The following is an 18,430-nucleotide window of genomic DNA, read 5'->3' as shown; positions in this document are numbered from 1 at the left end:
TCAACTACTATCTATCTATCTATGTGATGCCCAACCTTATTGGTATCATACCACAAACACTTTGGATGAGCTCAAACCTATATCATCCTCTCAATACCCAAAGCACTATACTACCACTATGCCTATCTATCTGAGCATGCAAAGAGTCCGCTTCTCCAGCCCAGACGCTTACGAGAAGTTCAAGGTTCTCTTTGCCGACACACGACGCCATCTTATGACACTCCCAGGATTTCTACACCTAACCTGGTGGGAACATCCCGACGACAGAAGCTGGTATAACGAATGCAGTTTCTGGACCAGCCGTGGCGCTCTGTACGACTAGCACAAGAATACCTACCACAAATACTGCAAGGAGTGGGCAGCGAACGGGGCTATTATGGAGGACATCATCACCAACTTCGAGCTTGTTGGAACAAGGCTGCTTCGTGTGTGCCCTGTGTGTAATCACACTCAGGATAAAAAGTACAATCTTGCTGAGGAGCAAGCTGTTCTTCATGAACAGTGTCCGCAGTGCGGGTTTCACTTCCCAGTATTGGAGGAGACGCTGTCAAGTTTTGCGGTCTTCAAGGATGTTCCAGGTATTCCGATGCCAGAAGGGGCCCCGACAAAGGTCGATGGTAGTAAAGTCGATGGGAGACAGACTGATGCGAACAAGGAGCCGAGTGGCTGTCCGATGTGATCGCTTGAAGGACCCGGTGGGAATGGAGTCGGTACATATCTGTATGTGCGTGTCAGCTTGAGGTAGTTGAATTAAGGTCATCTCTGACAAAGCCTGTATGTTTCAGTGTCAGCGTAACTACCAACGTGCTGAGCTGACAGTGCATATCCTTTGCAATGGGAGGTGCCTGCTCCTCTTGTATGGGAACCAATAGGGGGTGCTACTCTTACACCACAAGAGAACGGCACTGCCTCTCAGTCGTTATATGCCCGGCAGTTGAGATTAATTGTACTCAGATATGGAGAGATATAATCAGACAGCATCGCGAAGAGTTGAGTCCTGAATTGTGTTCTTGTGGGCACTGAGATGCGCCGTGCACCTCAGGAGACATAGTCGCTGAAGGCTGACTGAACCCACACGGTCAATCGCAGATGTGTTCTCTTTTCTCTCAACTCCCAGAATGAAGCAAGCGGGACGAGTATCGATGTCTGTAAGGGTAACTTTGGGACTAGTGAACTTGAGAGACAGGAGGGAGTGTTGATGAGGGTACGAGTAAGTCTCAAGTGTTGCTTCGCAGTAAAACGCATGGTCAGTACGATGACCTCGTGTTCCAAGAGCCCCTGACCATACGAAGGAGCATATCCCGAGGTGCAGCAGACACTTTGCGGAGCAACATGCTTACACACTGGCTTGGCTACCATACGCTGCGTTGGCAAGATAGCAAGGTATCACTACCTCATGCAAGGTCCGTATAAGGCCATCATCAAAGCTGCGTCGATGATTGGGCGCTATGAGCACGACCTAAGAACTCTATCTCCAAAAACAAAGGGATGGACTGCATCTCTATATCCGGATCTCATGCTGAAGTTGAAGACCGTACTCCAGTACTGTGACCCAAATTTCAAATCAACATTATCTGCGCTCGCCAAGAACTAGGTAGTATGGGAGCTATAACAAGAATCTTGAACTTGGGCTCCTCTTAGATAAGTCAAGTACGACTACTCCACGGGCTGACCATGTCCTCCTGAAGTATCACGGGGGGTCGACCTTGTTCCCAACTCCCACTTTCCAAACAGAGTTTGAATCAGATTCACCTGCCAGAAGCAGATCGTAGATTATGATAGATTGCTTAGAGTCAATAAAACTATGCCAGCAGCTTCTTCAAACACCTTGATGGCACGCCTACGGCGACCATAACGAAAAACTGGACGACAAAGGGGCCAATAGTGGCCCCAACGATTACTTAAGCGTATAGAGCTTGAGCCAGGTTTAAAATGCCTGGCCCGTTCTTCTTTTCGCTCTTTAAGTTGTGAATATAGTGTGCCACTGAGTAAGAAGAGCATAGCTATAGTAGAAGCTGTGGAAGAGTCTCTGAAGCTTGCTCATGGTCAGAGAAACCGACCAAAGGCCAGGGTCCCTAAGTTCTAGCGTGAACCAGATACTATCTGATAGACACGCTGGATCCTGCTGATGCAGCATCTCGGCGACTATGGTGTAAACAGGAAGGTAGCAGAAGCAACATCTTGTTGTGAAATGTCGTAAGTGATTAATCGAAGATGAGTGAAGAGCTAAGAAGTACGTATTGATGGAAGGAGATGCATGACCTTTTTTGAAGATCTTTAACTCGAAATGGCGTGTGCAGAACGCCCTCCATAGAAAGGCGAGAGTAGTCTAGAAGTCATGGAAGCCTCGTGCCTTGCGTGATTGGACATCACAGCTACCGCTCAGGTTGCCTCAAAAGCTTAATGCACATATAGCTGGTTAGCCGGTGCGCGTGTCTATGGTCAGAAGCCTGATCTCTTCCAGGATGTGGGAACCTTTGTTGGAGTCTGCCGCGTCGAAGCTGCGTGGGATGAATTTTGAGGTGCCTCGTAGGTGACTTCCCTGCTGACGATGTTGAACAATATGGGATCCTTATCGCGACATAACTCTCGGTTCGGAGACGATAGTGACCAGCTAGGAAGGAGCTCAAGTAATCAAGGTCGTAAGTACTTTTGTGGTAGGTCCCCCTAGCGGCAAGATCTCATGTAGTGGCGACGCTCTCGATTCAACGGCGACAAGGGTCCTCTGGGTACAGGAAGCGAGCATACAGTAGCGCATCGATGATCTCATCCAAAGTGAGTGAGGTGCCATATTGTATTTGGACTCTTGTGGCTAAAGCAGATGCTACCTTGGGGCATGAAGTTGAGCCACGAGTTGGGTTAAGACTAGCCCAGGCCAAAACAACACCACTTGGCGTAAAGCTTAATAGATGCTTAAATGTCAAAGCGGTGTGACCTTCTTTCGGGTTTAGCATAGTTGCGAGATCCAGTTTCGGTTGGCAGCCGTAAGATCAGTCTCGGCTCTTGCTGGTTCCTGAGCCTCGCGACAATAGTAACACTTCGTTAAGAGGATTCCGGCGGGCCGTGACGATCGTGCGGCGTGGTCACGGAGAAATAAACAGACTCGCTAAACATTATGATTGTGTAGGCCTTGAGCAGGTATTGAGAAGGTTCAAAGCAGGGTATAGGTAATGGATGGCAGCCAATTGCTGGTCTTCCTAAGCTATCGAGAGCGACCAGGGTTGTAAGGGTCTCCTGACTCAAAGCATCGTTAGGCCAGTCAAAAAGTTCCTTGGCCATAAGCGAGTGCTGTAAAGGATGGCGTGCGAGTGTTGTCGGATAGTTTCCACGAATGGGTTGGGTTGCTTGGGATTCGGAGTTTTGTTCGGTATTGAACGAGAATGATACGTAGGTCTTGGCGGACCGATAACCAAATGCAACACATTAGAATAGGTACTATCCAAGAACATGACAGGTACTTTTGTTCTGATAGCATCATGAGGTGCTGATAAGGGTTAATTGATTGATTAGTCGGATGCATGAGCAAGGGTCATGGGATGCAAAGATAGAGCGGGGTCTATTCATTCATTACTGAGGTTGGCCTTGACCACGGTTGGGCAGATACCTAAAAGGGACTCGAGATTAGCACCCTTAAATCAGGCTTCGATAGGTAGAATAGAATAAAATAGAATTATGGTTAGAATTAAACTGGCACGGGAAGGAACGCGCTAACGAGTGGTGAAATCTCCGTGTCTCTCCAGGGATTAAAGTGTCTTGGCCTCATCCTTGAACATTGGAAGTTAGTGATTGCGAAGCCCTGATGATGGTGATGATGATGGTTCAGATGATGTTGTTGTAAGTTAGACTTCTGGGGTACGTCAATGCACCTGCTGGGTCCAAGCCACAAATCTTTATCTCTGCAGTCAGGTAAGACAAGAAAGAACCAACAACCCGTTTACTCATTCCGCTCCTTCTCATTGGTTGATCTGCTGCCCCACTCAAGCTTGGCTCTTGCCCGTGGCATCTCCGGCCCCTCTATTACTTCAAGGTATCAACCCCACCCAGGCCTTACAGTGGCTGAGTGGGAAACCTCAACTTTACAAGTGCTCAGGATCTATCTATTCGCCGACACAAACTCGATGGAGTGCGAACTACGACATATTCGATGAACAGGGATACCGGATCCAAGGCTTTTGTTGTTTTGTTTCCGTCCCGATGTCTTCATTGTAATGTTTGAAACAATCGATATAGATCCATCTAAGACTTCGGCAAGAGTGCACTCCAACCCCTCGCTTCAAATCACGCTGCCCTCCTACTCATCCTCCCGTGGGCTTCGAGACATAGAATCATGAGGCTAAGCAAGGGTACCTTTCTCACAACTTAGCCTCACTGTAATTATCAGCCTCCAGCGAAAATGGACACTCGAATCAATGTCTTGTCCTGCGAGGCCAGCGGCGGCAACGATACGCACCTAGTCGGACATAGTGTCCCAAAGAGGAAGTTGATTTGATGCTCATCTATGACTGTAACTTCTATTCAAGTTGCAGCATAGCTCTTGGTGTGAAACCCTTCCCGCACGGCTGTTGTCATCGGTAGGGCTAGGTCATCAAGGGGCAATGTCTAGCCTGCTTTGGCTATGCTGGAGTTGCGGAGAAGCATAGTTACTTTATCTGGCAGTTCACTAACTTCCCGCTCGACTTCCTTCGACTATCAATTCGCCAAGCCTCTGACGATAAACGCCTTGAACTAGGATTTATGCATCGTCTACGGGCCGATCCATGATTACGACTGGCTATGTTCCTGTTTGCTGTCTCCAATCAGAGACTGTAAGGGATTTGCGTTTCCCCTCGGGCCGCTCTCTACTATCGACTCCAGTAGTTCTGGATAACGGCAGTCACTGCCAAGATCGATATATGAGGTTAGACCGGGACTATATGGTTAATCTTTAAGAATAACCTGCTGGAGGGTTGTATTCTTAGTGCCATGCCGATCATGATTGACGGCAGGGAGTCCCACTGAAGAGATCCTGAATACACACAACTATAGCCAAGGTTATCGACGGTAACCTACTTTTTCCTCACGCCCTGTCTCATCACATGGAATCGGATTCCGTCAACGTATTATTGTTCATAATTTGTGAGACAAGCTGGGAGTGTTCTGGACGTCCACTGAGACCCATTGCGATGTCCTGGTGCTCTATCATCAAGGTATCTCTTGTGATGAAAGTCCCATGCATCCTTCTTGGCCTTGATGCTAGGCCCACCGACCTGCTTCTTGCATTCTCGAGAACTTTTGCACTCTCGCTATCCTGAGTCGCCTCTCAGAGCTTCTCCCGCCTCGATGCATCACATCTCGCCTTCCTCTTTTTGTCTGGCGTTGCTGAAGGCAATGGCGAGACGCTGCGTAAATCTGTCGGTTGTCGCCGCAAGAGGAAGCTGATGAAAATCATCCCTTCGATTGTGTCTTGATGGGACATCATGTCTGGCAATAGATGCAAGACACTTGCAGATTTGCACCTTACAAACCCTGCACTCTGTTTGTAAGGGTTGAGAATCTCCGGCTGTTGGGCTTTCGACTACAGGGGGGACACCGCAGAGCAAAGTCTCTCTCCACAAACCGTTCGATATACTTCTGTCACCACAATAATAGCCAGCGTTGCCATGTATCATGGCTGCGGATGGCTGGCAGAGGTGACTTCATGAACTCAACATACGAACCCCGTATCTGCCATCCATATTGTTATTGTTATTGAAACAGTCGCCTAGCAACATAGGCCACATCTATATAAGACGTATCGTCCTCGTCCTCCAAACCATTTACCTTCTCATCCTCATCACCCTCAGTCTCATCCACACACAAGCATCCCTAATCGTCTCTTGCTCTGCCTCTGATCCTTTGTATCTTCACAATGGTCAACTTCAAGAACCTCGCTTTCGCCGCGACAGCCCTCTTCGGGCTCGTCAACGCCGCTCCTACTACTGCCAAGGTTGACTCCAGCAAGGTCATTCCTGGCAAGTACATCATCACCCTCAAGTCTGATATCGCTGCTGCCGATGTCGACAGCCATCTCAGCTGGGTTGAAGATGTCCACAAGCGTGGGCTGAACAAACGCGCCGAGAAGGGTGTTGAGCGCACCTACAAGGGCAAGTATGGCTTCCAGGGCTATGCTGGCTCTTTCGACAAGAGCACCGTTGAGGAGATCAAGAAGAATCCTGACGTAAGTGACATTGAATGTCAATAAGTTACCCAATGCTGATATCCAGTCCAGGTTGCCATCGTCGAACAGGACCGTGAGTGGGTCATCAACTGGGTTGAGGAGGAGGAAGAAGAGGCAAAGACTCTTGCAAAGCGTGCCTTGACTACTCAGAGTGGCGCCCCCTGGGGACTCGGCACTGTCTCTCACCGTTCTAGTGGATTTACCAGCTACATCTACGATACAAACGCTGGTACCAACACCTATGCCTACGTCGTCGACACTGGTGTTCGAACCACCCATAATGAATTTGAGGGCCGTGCTCAGGCCGTTTATACTGCCTTCAGTGGTGACAACGCCGATAGTGTTGGCCACGGTACTCACGTCTCTGGCACCATTGCCGGCAAGACCTACGGTGTCTCCAAGAAGGCCACCATCCAAGCTGTCAAGGTCTTCCAGGGCAGCTCTTCTAGCACCTCTATCATCCTTGCTGGTTTCAACTGGGCTGCCAACGATATCATCTCCAAGGGCCGAACTGCTCGCTCCGTCGTGAACATGTCTCTCGGTGGTGGTTACTCTGCTTCTTTCAACAACGCTGTCAACTCTGCTTCCTCATCTGGTATCATCTCTGCCATTGCTGCTGGAAACGATGGTGCCAACGCCGCCAACACCTCTCCTGCCTCTGCTACCAGCGCTATCACCGTCGGTGCTATCGACAGCAGCTGGGCCATTGCCTCTTACTCTAACTACGGCACCGTTCTTGACATCTTTGCTCCCGGTACCGGCGTTCTCTCTGCCTGGTACACTAGCAACAGCGCCACCAACAGCATTAGCGGTACCTCCATGGCCACTCCCCACATTGCTGGTCTTGTCCTCTACGGCATCTCTGTCAACGGTGTCTCCGGCGTCACTGGCGTCACCAACTGGCTCAAGACCACTGCTACTTCTGGCAAGATCACTGGCAACCTCCGCAGCTCCCCCAACCTGATCGGCAACAACGGCAACACTGCTCAGTAAGCACTTGAGCATCACCAAAAGAGACGATGAATGTCTGTTGTGAGATCTTTGTCCAAGAGGAGGAGGATGGTTGGGAACGATGAGTATATATGAGATTAAGAATGACTGCAAGGTTATAAAGGCGGATATTGGAGGAATTTAGGGACACTCTTTGATTCGAAAGTCGCTGTTCATAGGCCATCTGAATATACAACTGTACATATCGCGAGATCTTGAGGCCTTGGCTGTCGTGAACGAAATATGTGACTTCTCCACTTAATGTACTAAGACCAGTATATTAGTTTGATATGGCCATAATATTTAAAGTATCTATAACTTGAGGACTTGTCTGAAGACCTGTGGTAAGGGTCACTTCTATGGCCGCCACTGTTACTGTCTTAGTCTACCTCGAATAGCCTGGTGGGAGCAAGAAAGCTTCTGATTTCTAGTATAAATACTAAAAGACAACATAATTACCTAATTTTAATAGATCTTAGTCAAACTTAGTGTAGATTTTGTATATCTTTAGATTAGTCTTTTTGAGGCGCTGTGATTCACGGTTAGAAGAGTTCTTGATCCTCCCCTGAATTACGAGCAACCGTGATAAGTAATGTCTTTCTTTCGGGTCACAGCTTGGACACAAAACACGTACATCCAATAAAGTAATAAGGTTTAGGTAAACTCTTATAACTTCAGAGTCACTTTAGCTATAAAAGGGACCCCTTCCCCCCACTCTGATCCAACTTTCAACCTTTCTTCTCACATACATAAGCTCCTTTCCACAGCACCAACATGCCCTGCCACAAACGAAAAGGTCTGCCCCAGGACCCCTTTGAAGGCCTTCAAGACGAGAACAATGCCGGAAAGCTACCCGCTCTTAGGCGACCAAGGTTCGAGGGCCCCAATGACGACCCAAATATTGGTATTGTGGATGTGGACGATCACCTCGGGCGATCAATTCAGCGCATTTTACTTAGCAAAGTAGCCCTTCCTACTAACGTGGATGACGATGCCTACGAGTATGATGACGTCCTGCAAAAGAGCCCTAACGAGCTTCACCAGGAACTACGCAGGCATATCACAGATATCAAACAGGGGCTCGAACAGCCATACAAGGATTTTATTCACGAACATATTATAGATGAACTCGCTCGCATGGTCTATGGGTCCAATATGATCGAGCATGTGGGCGGAAGTCTCGACATCACATTGAAGCTCTGCAAAGATGTCTTTCGAGGAGGCAAAGAACCACCCGAAGAGATTAGCGAACACGACCCAGAATATGAACAGCTCGATCTCTATCTCTACAACAAGGACCTGCCTTGCAAACATGCCGATATCCTTCAAGCTTACCGAGAAATCGTTCAACATGCCAAGGCTGCCAGATTCATGATCGAGCAAGTCTGTATCAACGACAAGGACTTATCGGAGCATGTTATCACGCAAGCCCATGGTGACCTGACGTACAAGATCGAAATCAGCAAGTATATACCCTGGAACGAATACAGTGGACAGTATCGATTATGGAATGTCCAGTGTGGTTCCCACGTCTTCATGGACCACAGCAAAGTCCGCATTGCGATGCGCGACATGATAGAGGAACTAGAGTCTGACATCAAGAAGGCTACGGAGAAAGGACAAATCGACCCGGTAGCGCTTGCGAGTAAGTACTGCCATCAGTTTGTTAACATTCATCCGTTTGGAGACGGCAACGGCAGAATGTGCCGCCTTATTCTTAACACTCTCCTCATCAAGTACGGCGGGTATCCCATCGTCAGCATTGGGCAGGATGGCAGAGATCGACAGGAGTATTTGCGTATCGCCGTGGCGCAAAGTATGAAGCAGCTTGCGTTTTTCACACTGCGACATGCCTGTGATAGCATGCTTAGGTTGAAGGAGGCAACAAAACTTAGGGTATCTATCCTAAGTGATGACAAGACTTAGGTAAATTGAGCATAACTTTAGTGAGCCTTAGATTAATTACTTGTAATATCTTGTCTTTATGTGAGAGGCTTTCTTGTTGCTGCCTAAGGTACCTAGGTTCTATTGTTGGCTGTAATACCCGACAGAAGTTTAGCTTATTCCCGGAGGATTTTAACTCAGCAATCCCCGAACTCAAAAGAGGAACTTTCAAGCGCTACAGTCGCTTAGGGCATTTTACTATTTAGCGAAATCCGGGGTTGTAGATGGACTGATGGAATACGCGCATTCCAAGAAACCTCAGGATCATTATTCTGATTGATAAGAATAAGCTATCTAAAGGCCGCCTAATCCTATACTAAATTATCGCTAAAAATCTTTTTTTTAACTTATGATGAAGTTCTAGGCTTCTTGCTCACCGAGGCCATCACCAACTATGTAGGGTAGTATAAGGTAGCATGGAGCAACTTCCAGCGAACAGACGTGACTGGATGCTTCTCATATCAGATTTCCTTGGGAGTATAGGTATGCTCAATGAATTCTCTACTCTCTGAGTTGCTGATAAAGCAAGTTTCTTCTTCGTCGTGTGAAAGGGCAAGGTTGATGTGAAACGTTCCATAGTTATGTAAGTCACAAGCACTTCCAATTGCTTGGCCCCTGCTTCTATCCAGTGTTGATTCAGGAAATACTTCTGCCTAGCACCAGCATCCATGTACGGAGTACATGCGGATCAATATTCCCAGTTGAGCCTCATAAGATACAAGGCTCATCTGCCGATGCCAAGGACTGTCGGTGTTAAGTCGACTGTCCGAACACGATAAACTGTCACTGTAGGAACCTAAGGTACCTTACACAGAAGAGGTTGGACGTTGGAGAAGAGATGCGGGATCGTCATAGCAAGGGCCGACTCCGGGACCAAAACTGACACCGGGGAAACAAACATGTGGGGAAGAAGTGTGTTTCATGAAGCCGAGCGTTTAAATAGAGTGCATGTTTGCTATTAATTCCTTGGCCAAAAAACCTGGTGATAGCGCGTGATTTCTTTAATGCTCGGCCAACTCTTGCCCACTAAAACCTCCATGTAAGTCGGGGCACTCCGGCATATTGATGTGGTATTGGCTTTTGCAATGTAACATCTCAAGTAAAGAAACGGATCTTGTACGGATTGCAATACGATTGTTCTTATTTTGTGGATTTTTATATGGTAATATCTCTTGTGGCATGATTGCCTGACTTCCTGATCGTATCGATACTCAACCTAACCGTAGCTTGCAATCCTGGTAGTGAATTAATTATCAATCATCAAAAACACCGTGCTCATAATATCCTCGCTCATCAGGCAAGACGAGGCTATAATTCCAGAGTGCTTCATATTGCCATATCCAGAAATCTTTCCCAATATGGACATCCCACGCACCCATCGCCGGAGTCTCACCGACCCTACCTAGCTAGCAGTGCTACTCCATAAAGATACATCGTCATTTGTATCTTTTTTCCATGTAGCATCTGGGGTCCCCGGATTGGCATGAGGTGTTAGTTGCGGGGAGCTTTTTAACATTGAGATCCATGTAGTTGATAGCTCGAAATGGCAATGGAGTTGTCGATGATGCAAATATTGTGGTTCGTTATATAAGGCCATTGCTCTCCCGATGTTGATCTGGGTTTCTGTCGCTTTTATACTTGCCTCGTGGCTTGGAAGAACTACTTCACTTCTTGCCAATCGGTGGTGAATAGATTGTATTCAAGGCCCTTTCATCATGGAGTCGACTGTTGATGAGCGGACGAAGCTCGCATACCAAAACCGATGGAGGACCCTCGCCAAGAATCCCAAGCTCATCGTCATCGCCCTCTTCGCCTCGTTCGTCTCCTACATCCCCGTGACCATCCTCTCACTAACAATCCCAGCTTCGGCGGTTTTGAGTATGGCTACCAACAAGGTGTCCTGGGCCAGTCCCTGGTAATGCACCGATTCAAGGAGAACTTCCCCTCTATCGCCAATTCATCCTCAGCCACTGGCTGGCTCACCTCGATCCTTCAACTCGGTGGTATTTTGGGCTCGTTATCCGCTGGTGTCTTTGGTGAAGTCTACTCACGAAAGTACACCATGTTTATGGCCTGCTGCTGGGTCATTCTTGGTAGTTATCTGTACATTGGAGGAACAAAGGATAATGCTTCTATGCTCTATGCTGGTCGTTTCTTCACTGGTATCGGAGTTGGCACTTTCAGTGGTGTTGGGTAAATCCTAACTGTTTCTCCCAATACTAACAAACGTATCTTACTGACGTCTCTTCAGTCCTCTCTACAACGCCGAACTATCCTCTCCCGAACTCCGTGGCTTCCTCGTCTCCTTCTACCAATTTTGCACCATCCTCGGTATCATGCTCTCATTCTGGATCGGATACGGTAGCAACTACATCGGCGGAACAGGAGAAGGCCAAAGCAACCTTGCATGGATGCTCCCATCCATCATACAAGGAATCCCCGCTGTTCTTCTTGCCCTAGGAATCTGGTGGTTGCCATTTTCCCCGCGTTGGCTCGTCAAGCAGGGTCGTGATGAAGAGGCTCTTAAAACGCTGTCCTACCTCCGTAACCTACCCATCGAGCACGAGCTCATTCAGGTGGAATACAAGGAGATCAAGGCTGAGGCTCTATTTGAACAGCGCGCATTCGCCAAGAACTTCCCCAACCTGGCTGCTAAGGAGCAGGGTAGTGTCTGGGTGGCCCAGTTCGCTCAGTACTATCAGATCTTCCGCACCAAGGATAACTTCAAGCGTGTTGCTACCGCTTGGCTCGTGATGTTCTGGCAGCAATGGTCTGGAATTGATGCAATCATCTACTATGCCAGTCAAGTCTTTGAGAGTCTAGGTCTTACTGGAGGAACGCAGGCTCTGTTGGCGACAGGAGTTACGGGTGTTGTGTTCTTCGTCTTCACTTTACCTGCCATGGCAATCATTGACAAGGTTGGACGAAAGCCAATGCTCTATGTCGGATCGATCGTCATGCTTATCTCCATGGTTCTCGCTGGTATCATTGTCGCCAAGTTCCAGCACGATTGGGAGACGCATAGCGCTGCTGGTTGGGTTGCCGTGGCTTTCATCTGGCTCTACGTCGGAGCTTTTGGAGCTACATGGGGTCCTGTTTCTTGGACTCTTGTTGCCGAGATTTTCCCTCTTTCTATCCGATCCAAGGGATCTTCGATTGGTGCTTCTAGTAACTGGGTAAGCAGTCCCAACTCGCTTATGAGCCAAGTATAACTGACAGTGACTGCAGCTCAACAACTTTGCCGTTGCTTTTTACGTGCCGCCCATGTTTGAGACTCTCGAATGGGGCACATACATCTTCTTTGCCGTTTTCTTGGCATGCAGTATGGTCTGGCTGTACTTTTGTCTTCCGGAGACCAAGGGTGCTACCCTCGAGGATATGGATCGAGTATTTGGAAGTCATACTGGCGAAGAGGATGCAAAGATGCTGGATGAGGCGCGCCGAGATGTTGGTCTCGGAATTGAGCTCGAGGTTGACGCTTTGGAGGCCGAGAAGGCGTTGGTGGAGGATGGAGAGATTGAGACGAGGCCATCTCACCACGAGAACGCTTAGAAGGAGATATAGCCGTGCTAGTTGTCGTGCATTATTTCTGCGTATATATATGCAGATAATACAAGTCTTGGCAAGCCACTGAGGATTATGTTGTGAGACATGATATCGAGCAGTGATTGTTCTGGTGTAAGTTGATGAGCCAATGAGGATTCAAGTTGTATGCAGCATCTTTTGGTGGCTAACCCGCCAACCGAACAGTGAGTGAGTGGGGTACGTACTCCAACTCCAACTCCACCACCAAAAACGCGTCAAATTTTCCTTGACCATAATCTTTTCCTTCTCTCACTGTCACCCCAAGTCGTTCTGTCTCTCAGAGCAAACAATAAGACGCGATCTCAAGATCTAATTATGCGCCTCGCTACAAGGTAGGTATCTACACACTTCTATTCCTATTTCTATCCGCAGCGTTTGTCCTTCAGTCACTCAATCTTCCCACGAGTCTTCCTCACGGAGGGTCTTCTACGGACGGTGCGTTTTGTACTATCCGCACGAAGTAGTCTGAAGGATGATTTAACGACTAAAAAAAAGGGACTCACAATTCGTTGTGTGCTTCCTTTTTTATTGTCGTAGTTGCTAGAACAACAAGGGCCATCATAGTCCACGTCCGTCTCGTCTTTGTTGGTCACCTTTTTGGTGGCTAACATTGTCTCAATTTCTACACGGGCGAGGCTCCAGGAGCACCGACATTCTTTTTTATGTTATTGGTATTATATAGTAATGTGCCGCTGTCATATGATTACAGTATCTGGAATATCATCGAAGTTCATGATATCAAAAGATCCTATTGTTTTGATACCCTTAGCACGTGCAGATGCAATCAAGGTTTCGTATTCTTTCGTCAGAGTGGATTTAGACCAGGGAGAGCTCAACGACGTCATATTGTGATATCAAGTCCAGAACTTGATGTTCTATCTTAACTGCCGTGTCTCCCTATCTAAGCTATGCCATGTACTCTACTACTATTAATACCACATATCAAAGGGCCAAGCCTGCCAAGTAAATAATCATGTTCAAGCTATCCAAATCATCCCCTGTCCATCGTTTCCGTTTATATCCATCCACTATGAGATACCTCAACCTCACCAGCAACTATGCCACAAAGGCTGATCACTCGAAAAAGTCCAAATTTGGTGATCTACCACTCAGCACCGCCGGGCCTATCAACTGCGCACTCAGTGGCACATCGCTCTTGAACACACCATATCTCAACAAGGGCTCTGCTTTTCCTCCTGATGAGCGTCGAGAGTTTAACCTCACAGGCTTGCTGCCTCAAGGTGTTCAGACACTTGAACAGCAATGCAAACGTGCCTATGAGCAATATTCGTCAAGAACTGACGACCTAGCCAAGAATACTTTTCTCACTTCACTAAAGGATCAAAATGAGGTTCTGTACTACAAGGTACCACCCTTGCATTGTTCCGATATAACCGCAATGCTGATTCTTGTGTAAAGCTTCTGCAACTCCATCTCGATGAGATGATGAGCATCGTCTATACACCGACTGAAGGTGATGCTATCCAGAATTACTCTCGGCTCTTTAGACGTCCAGAAGGTTGCTATCTCAACATCCGAGACCCAGATCATGTGCATCACAACCTAGCTCAATGGGGAAACCCTGAAGATATTGACTATATTGTCGTATCTGGTCAGTTCATCCTCTATATTGTATCAGCGGCTACTAACACGTGTCCAGATGGAGAAGAAATCCTCGGCATTGGTGATCAAGGCGTCGGCGGTATTCTCATCTCCGTGGCCAAGTTAGTCCTCACCACTCTCTGTGCAGGCGTCCACCCCAATAGAACCCTTCCAGTTGTCCTCGACTGCGGCACGGACAACAAGGAACTTCTCGATGATGAGCTATATCTCGGTCTCAAAGAGAAGCGTGTTCGTGGTGAAGAGTACGCCAAGTTTGTCGACACGTTTGTGCAGTCTGCCAGGAAGCTCTATCCCAAAGCCTACATCCACTTTGAAGACTTTGGTTTAACCAACGGTATGCACCCTCTGTTGCAGTCTGGTGGTATATTCTGACATTGATGCCTCAATAGCGAGGAAGATTCTTGATCGGTATCGTCCAGACTTTGCTTGCTTCAACGATGATGTCCAAGGAACAGGCTGTGTAACTCTCGCAGCTATCCTGTCAGGTCTTCACGTCAGCAAGCAAAATCTCAAGGACCTTCGCATGGTTGTCTTTGGAGCTGGTAGTGCTGGACTTGGTATCGCAGATCAAGTTCGAGACGCCATTGCCACGGAAGGAAATATGAGCCATGTGGAGGCAGCAAAGCAGATCTGGTAAGATATATCACCGAAGAGACAGAACACGACTGACTCTGTAGGCTGATTGACAAGCCTGGTCTTCTCACATCGGAAACTGAAGGTGTCACTGACTCTCAAAAAATCTTCACTAAGGATGCTTCAGAGTGGAAAGACAAGGACGCTGATCTCCTCTCTGTGATCAAAGAGGTTCGACCCAACGTGCTTGTTGGCACGTCTACCAAGCCTGGTGCCTTCACCGAAGATGTCATCCGCGCCATGGTTGAGCACCACGAGCGGCCTATTATCCTTCCTCTCTCTAACCCTACACGCCTTCATGAGGCCAAACCCGAGGATATCCTCAAGTGGACAGATGGAAAGGCCCTTGTAGCCACAGGCTCGCCCTTCCCACCTGTCAAAGGCCCATGGGGCAAAGATGGCTCTGAAATCACCATCAACGTCGGTGAATGCAACAACTCGGTTGTCTTCCCAGGCATCGGTCTCGGCTGCGTGCTCTCCCGAGCCAAGCACTTGACTGATCGCATGCTGGTAACCGCTGTGGAGGGAGTTTCCTCACTGAGTCCCATTCTAAAGGACTCGACGGCTCCTCTTCTCCCAGACGTGGATTCAGTGCGGGATGTCAGTGTCCGCATTGCTCGTAATGTGATACAAGCAGCTGTCAAGGATGGTGAGGCTACACAAGAGGGCATCCCTGAAAAGGAAGAAGATTTGGAGGAGTGGATCAGAGAGCAGATGTGGGATCCCGTTTACCGGCCGCTGAAGAAGGTTGATCTCGAGGGTGCCACCAGAGAGGCTAGAGGTGAGCTTAAGAAGGCTGGAACAGTTCACCGTGTTGGCCATACATAGACTTTGCTTCAGAACATGGATAAAATTTCGCGGTCAGGCTTTAGAGGCGGGTATGGTATAGTCGAGCTAGTCGACGTTCAAAGTCCAGCTTGATATTAATGACAGTGTAGATTCCAAAGCGATCCTAACCCTGCGTGATAAAAAGAGAACCCAGTATTCAAATATTTCCAAGCCCACTTAAGCTTCCGAAGGTTACATTTACCCGTCGTAAACTCCAACGCCCAACCTACCTTGTCATATAACATACTTTATCGTTTTTCCTGCACGCCGTTCAGATGACGCCAGCACGCGCAGCCTCACCAGCATTATCCTGCACGAGGTCTTCCATCCTTCTCTTGCCCCTGCCCAGGCCACCCTCACCAACACCCATGCGGCGAGCGACATATCGCTGAGCAACAGTACCGATAGAAAGGTTGAGAAGCTCCTCAAGCCACTCCGCAACCCATTCTCGAGGGTCAACGCCACCGCTCTCAATGATATCCCTGATCTCTTCGGGAATATTGGCATCGGCCACATCACCATCCTCACCAGATCGGGGTGTGAGAGGGGCGGGGGTATCGAGCCACTGGACCCATCGAGCAGGAACAGACTGGCTGACGGTATAAAATTCAATGTCGTGGACAGGATCCAGGATGAAAACAGCGAAGCAAATGAGCTCCTCGTTCTCATCTTGATCCTCGACACCAGAAGAGTCCTTCTCCTTTTCCGCAGAAGCAGCGCGAGCGAACAGGTTCTTGTCCTCATCCACAGAAATTGCCTGGACAGCCAGGAACAGATCCGAGGTTCTAACAGGGTTGGTTTCGCTCACATCTTCGGTGGCTTTGTGCTTGGCTGCTTCGACACCACCATTGGCAGAGAAGTATTCGTTCGCATGCGATTCGGCGTTGGCGCGGCAAAGTTTGGTTCCTTCAGGCAAACCCTTGATTAATCCGAGCTCACGGGGCGTGTCAGTTTGTCTCCACCAAGGCCCGTCGTGCCATCCAGTAATACTATCGGTACTGCGTCGAGAGTGGCTCTCCTGGCCACGCTGGATGACAAGAAGGTCACCGCCTTCAACCTGTGCCATAACATGGCCAAAGACGTTATGAATCAGAGGGTCGAGTGACGGGTAGCCGACAAGATCGTGGGTGATATGAATGAGAAGTCGTTCATGGGAACTGATAGGAGGCGCAAGAGTGTGGAGGATGTTGGTGAAAGTCGGGAGAGCACGGTGTCGGAGTTCATCACCTAAACTCCCAATTAGCTAAATTGATAATTCGGTGTCAGTTCAAACATACCATAGGTTCGAAGAGTGTTGACATCGAGTCCCCTGATTCCCTTGACCTGGTCTGCCCACTTCTTGGCCTCTTCATTCTGCTGGATCTGTGAGACAGCGGCTTCGGCCTGCTTCATAGCAGCGCTGGCCGTAGATAAAATGCCACCCCACCATCCTCCACCAGAGGCTTGAGGAGCAGGTTCTTGCTGGACAGGCTCAGATGCTGGCTTCTTCTCGTTCTCGTAAAGTTCTGAACTCGTGGCGCTTGGTGTGAATGTTGCTTTCAGGCTGCGTGCACTATCGGTTGACTTGCGAGGGTCGCCAGCGGGGGGTGTTGCTGTGGAACGGCGGGTAGCATCCTTGAGGCGGGGAGTATGAGGTCGTGAAGGCTGCTCAGCCAGTTCCGATTCAAGGTCGGCAAGAATATCCTGGTCGGCAAGTGCCTTGGACGCGGCTGAGGTCGGCTTAGACTTTGTTGTCTTCTTGGGCTTCTTATCGCGGTCAAGGCCAGACAACAGCTCATCAATGTCGACGTCGTCACCAGCAGCAGCGGTGGGCTTTGTCTTTTTCGACGCCATAATTGCAGAGACCTGCTACAACTCCGACGGGAAATGAGTTTAGTGGTGTAGAATTGGCTTTTCGTGAGGTGTCGAAAGTTGTCGTGCTGATGATTTGGTAAAGGCGGGGGGTTGAAAGAAGGTTGTTTGGCGCAAAAGAGAGACGACTCCTAAGGGAGATGGTTGGAGCTCTAGAGAGGTAAGTAGGTACGACACCGACAGCTGCAAGGGTCCAGGAGCACCGGGAAGGCAGGAACGTCTAACACGTGCTGTTTCCGAATGGGTGATCGCAGTTACATCACTACAGTGAGGAGTTAGGACAACAGCATGCACAGATATAGATGAATGATTCGTGTAAGTGAGATCTCATGCAATAGTTGATGATCTCATTGCGTTCCTGGGATAGTTTTCTTTCAAGATTGTCAGATGTACCGTAATTGCTGATGTTGCTGAAACATCATCTACTTGTCGGCTACTCACCAATGACACCTCATTGTGTGGGCATCAAGCCTCACCAACAGCTCAGCCGGAGTACTCGTCAAGTATTGTAATTGGCTGACCGGCGACTTACAACAGCAAAGCACCCACTAACAGCCAGTGGTTTGCAGCAGACGACACGGTCATGCTCGTACCTAGCTTGGACTAGCGCCGTGTAGTTCCGTGGAAATAGAATTGCCTGATTGGTCTGGAGGAACCCCGGAGAAGGGGTCGCTGGGGCGGACGGGTACGTACTGACGGGCTTGCCAGGCCAGGCCAGGTCCCTGAGCCTTGTGAGAGATTGGGTCTTTCAGTGGCCGGGATACCACTAACAGAAGAGGC

The 18,430-nt window shown here is 48.7% G+C and overlaps 7 protein-coding genes across 7 annotated transcripts; 6 read left to right on the top strand and 1 right to left on the bottom strand.

The window, feature by feature from the left end:
• The first annotated feature begins 106 nt into the window (after window positions 1-106).
• Window positions 107-330, top strand: FVEG_14646 (hypothetical protein). The gene has a single exon (XM_018903592.1). The coding sequence runs from the start codon at window positions 119-121 to the stop codon at window positions 320-322; it is 204 nt and encodes a 67-aa protein (XP_018742463.1). The 5' UTR covers window positions 107-118; the 3' UTR covers window positions 323-330.
• A 46-nt stretch (window positions 331-376) lies between these two features.
• FVEG_14647 (hypothetical protein) lies at window positions 377-679 on the top strand (the record flags this gene model as incomplete). Its single annotated transcript, XM_018903593.1, has 1 exon — window positions 377-679. One exon carries the CDS (start codon window positions 377-379, stop codon window positions 677-679), a length of 303 nt encoding a protein of 100 aa, XP_018742464.1.
• Window positions 680-5,500: 4,821 nt separating this feature from the next.
• On the top strand, window positions 5,501-7,460 carry FVEG_00370 (hypothetical protein). The gene is made up of 2 exons (XM_018886820.1): window positions 5,501-6,196; window positions 6,248-7,460. Exons 1-2 carry the CDS (start codon window positions 5,888-5,890, stop codon window positions 7,187-7,189), a joined length of 1,251 nt encoding a protein of 416 aa, XP_018742465.1. The 5' UTR covers window positions 5,501-5,887; the 3' UTR covers window positions 7,190-7,460.
• Window positions 7,461-7,960: 500 nt separating this feature from the next.
• On the top strand, window positions 7,961-9,112 carry FVEG_00371 (hypothetical protein; the record flags this gene model as incomplete). The annotated part of the gene is made up of 1 exon (XM_018886821.1): window positions 7,961-9,112. One exon carries the CDS (start codon window positions 7,961-7,963, stop codon window positions 9,110-9,112), a length of 1,152 nt encoding a protein of 383 aa, XP_018742466.1.
• Window positions 9,113-10,845: 1,733 nt separating this feature from the next.
• On the top strand, window positions 10,846-12,682 carry FVEG_00372 (hypothetical protein; the record flags this gene model as incomplete). The annotated part of the gene is made up of 4 exons (XM_018886822.1): window positions 10,846-10,946; window positions 10,994-11,323; window positions 11,382-12,306; window positions 12,359-12,682. The coding sequence occupies 4 exons, from the start codon at window positions 10,846-10,848 to the stop codon at window positions 12,680-12,682; spliced, it is 1,680 nt and encodes a 559-aa protein (XP_018742467.1).
• A 270-nt stretch (window positions 12,683-12,952) lies between these two features.
• Window positions 12,953-16,000, top strand: FVEG_00373 (malate dehydrogenase (oxaloacetate-decarboxylating)). The gene is made up of 5 exons (XM_018886823.1): window positions 12,953-14,081; window positions 14,135-14,327; window positions 14,376-14,672; window positions 14,728-14,971; window positions 15,016-16,000. The coding sequence occupies exons 1-5, from the start codon at window positions 13,689-13,691 to the stop codon at window positions 15,797-15,799; spliced, it is 1,911 nt and encodes a 636-aa protein (XP_018742468.1). The 5' UTR covers window positions 12,953-13,688; the 3' UTR covers window positions 15,800-16,000.
• On the bottom strand, window positions 15,556-18,048 carry FVEG_00374 (hypothetical protein). Its single transcript, XM_018886824.1, has 2 exons — window positions 17,077-18,048; window positions 15,556-17,026 (listed from the first exon to the last, which is right to left on the bottom strand). The coding sequence occupies exons 1-2, from the start codon at window positions 17,630-17,632 to the stop codon at window positions 16,071-16,073; spliced, it is 1,512 nt and encodes a 503-aa protein (XP_018742469.1). The 5' UTR covers window positions 17,633-18,048; the 3' UTR covers window positions 15,556-16,070.
• Window positions 18,049-18,430: the final 382 nt, after the last annotated feature.

This window comes from Fusarium verticillioides, chromosome 1 (genome assembly GCF_000149555.1).
Source record: "Fusarium verticillioides 7600 chromosome 1, whole genome shotgun sequence".
Classification (NCBI taxonomy): Eukaryota; Fungi; Ascomycota; class Sordariomycetes; order Hypocreales; family Nectriaceae; genus Fusarium; species Fusarium verticillioides.
This window is presented reverse-complemented; position numbering and strand designations above follow the sequence as displayed.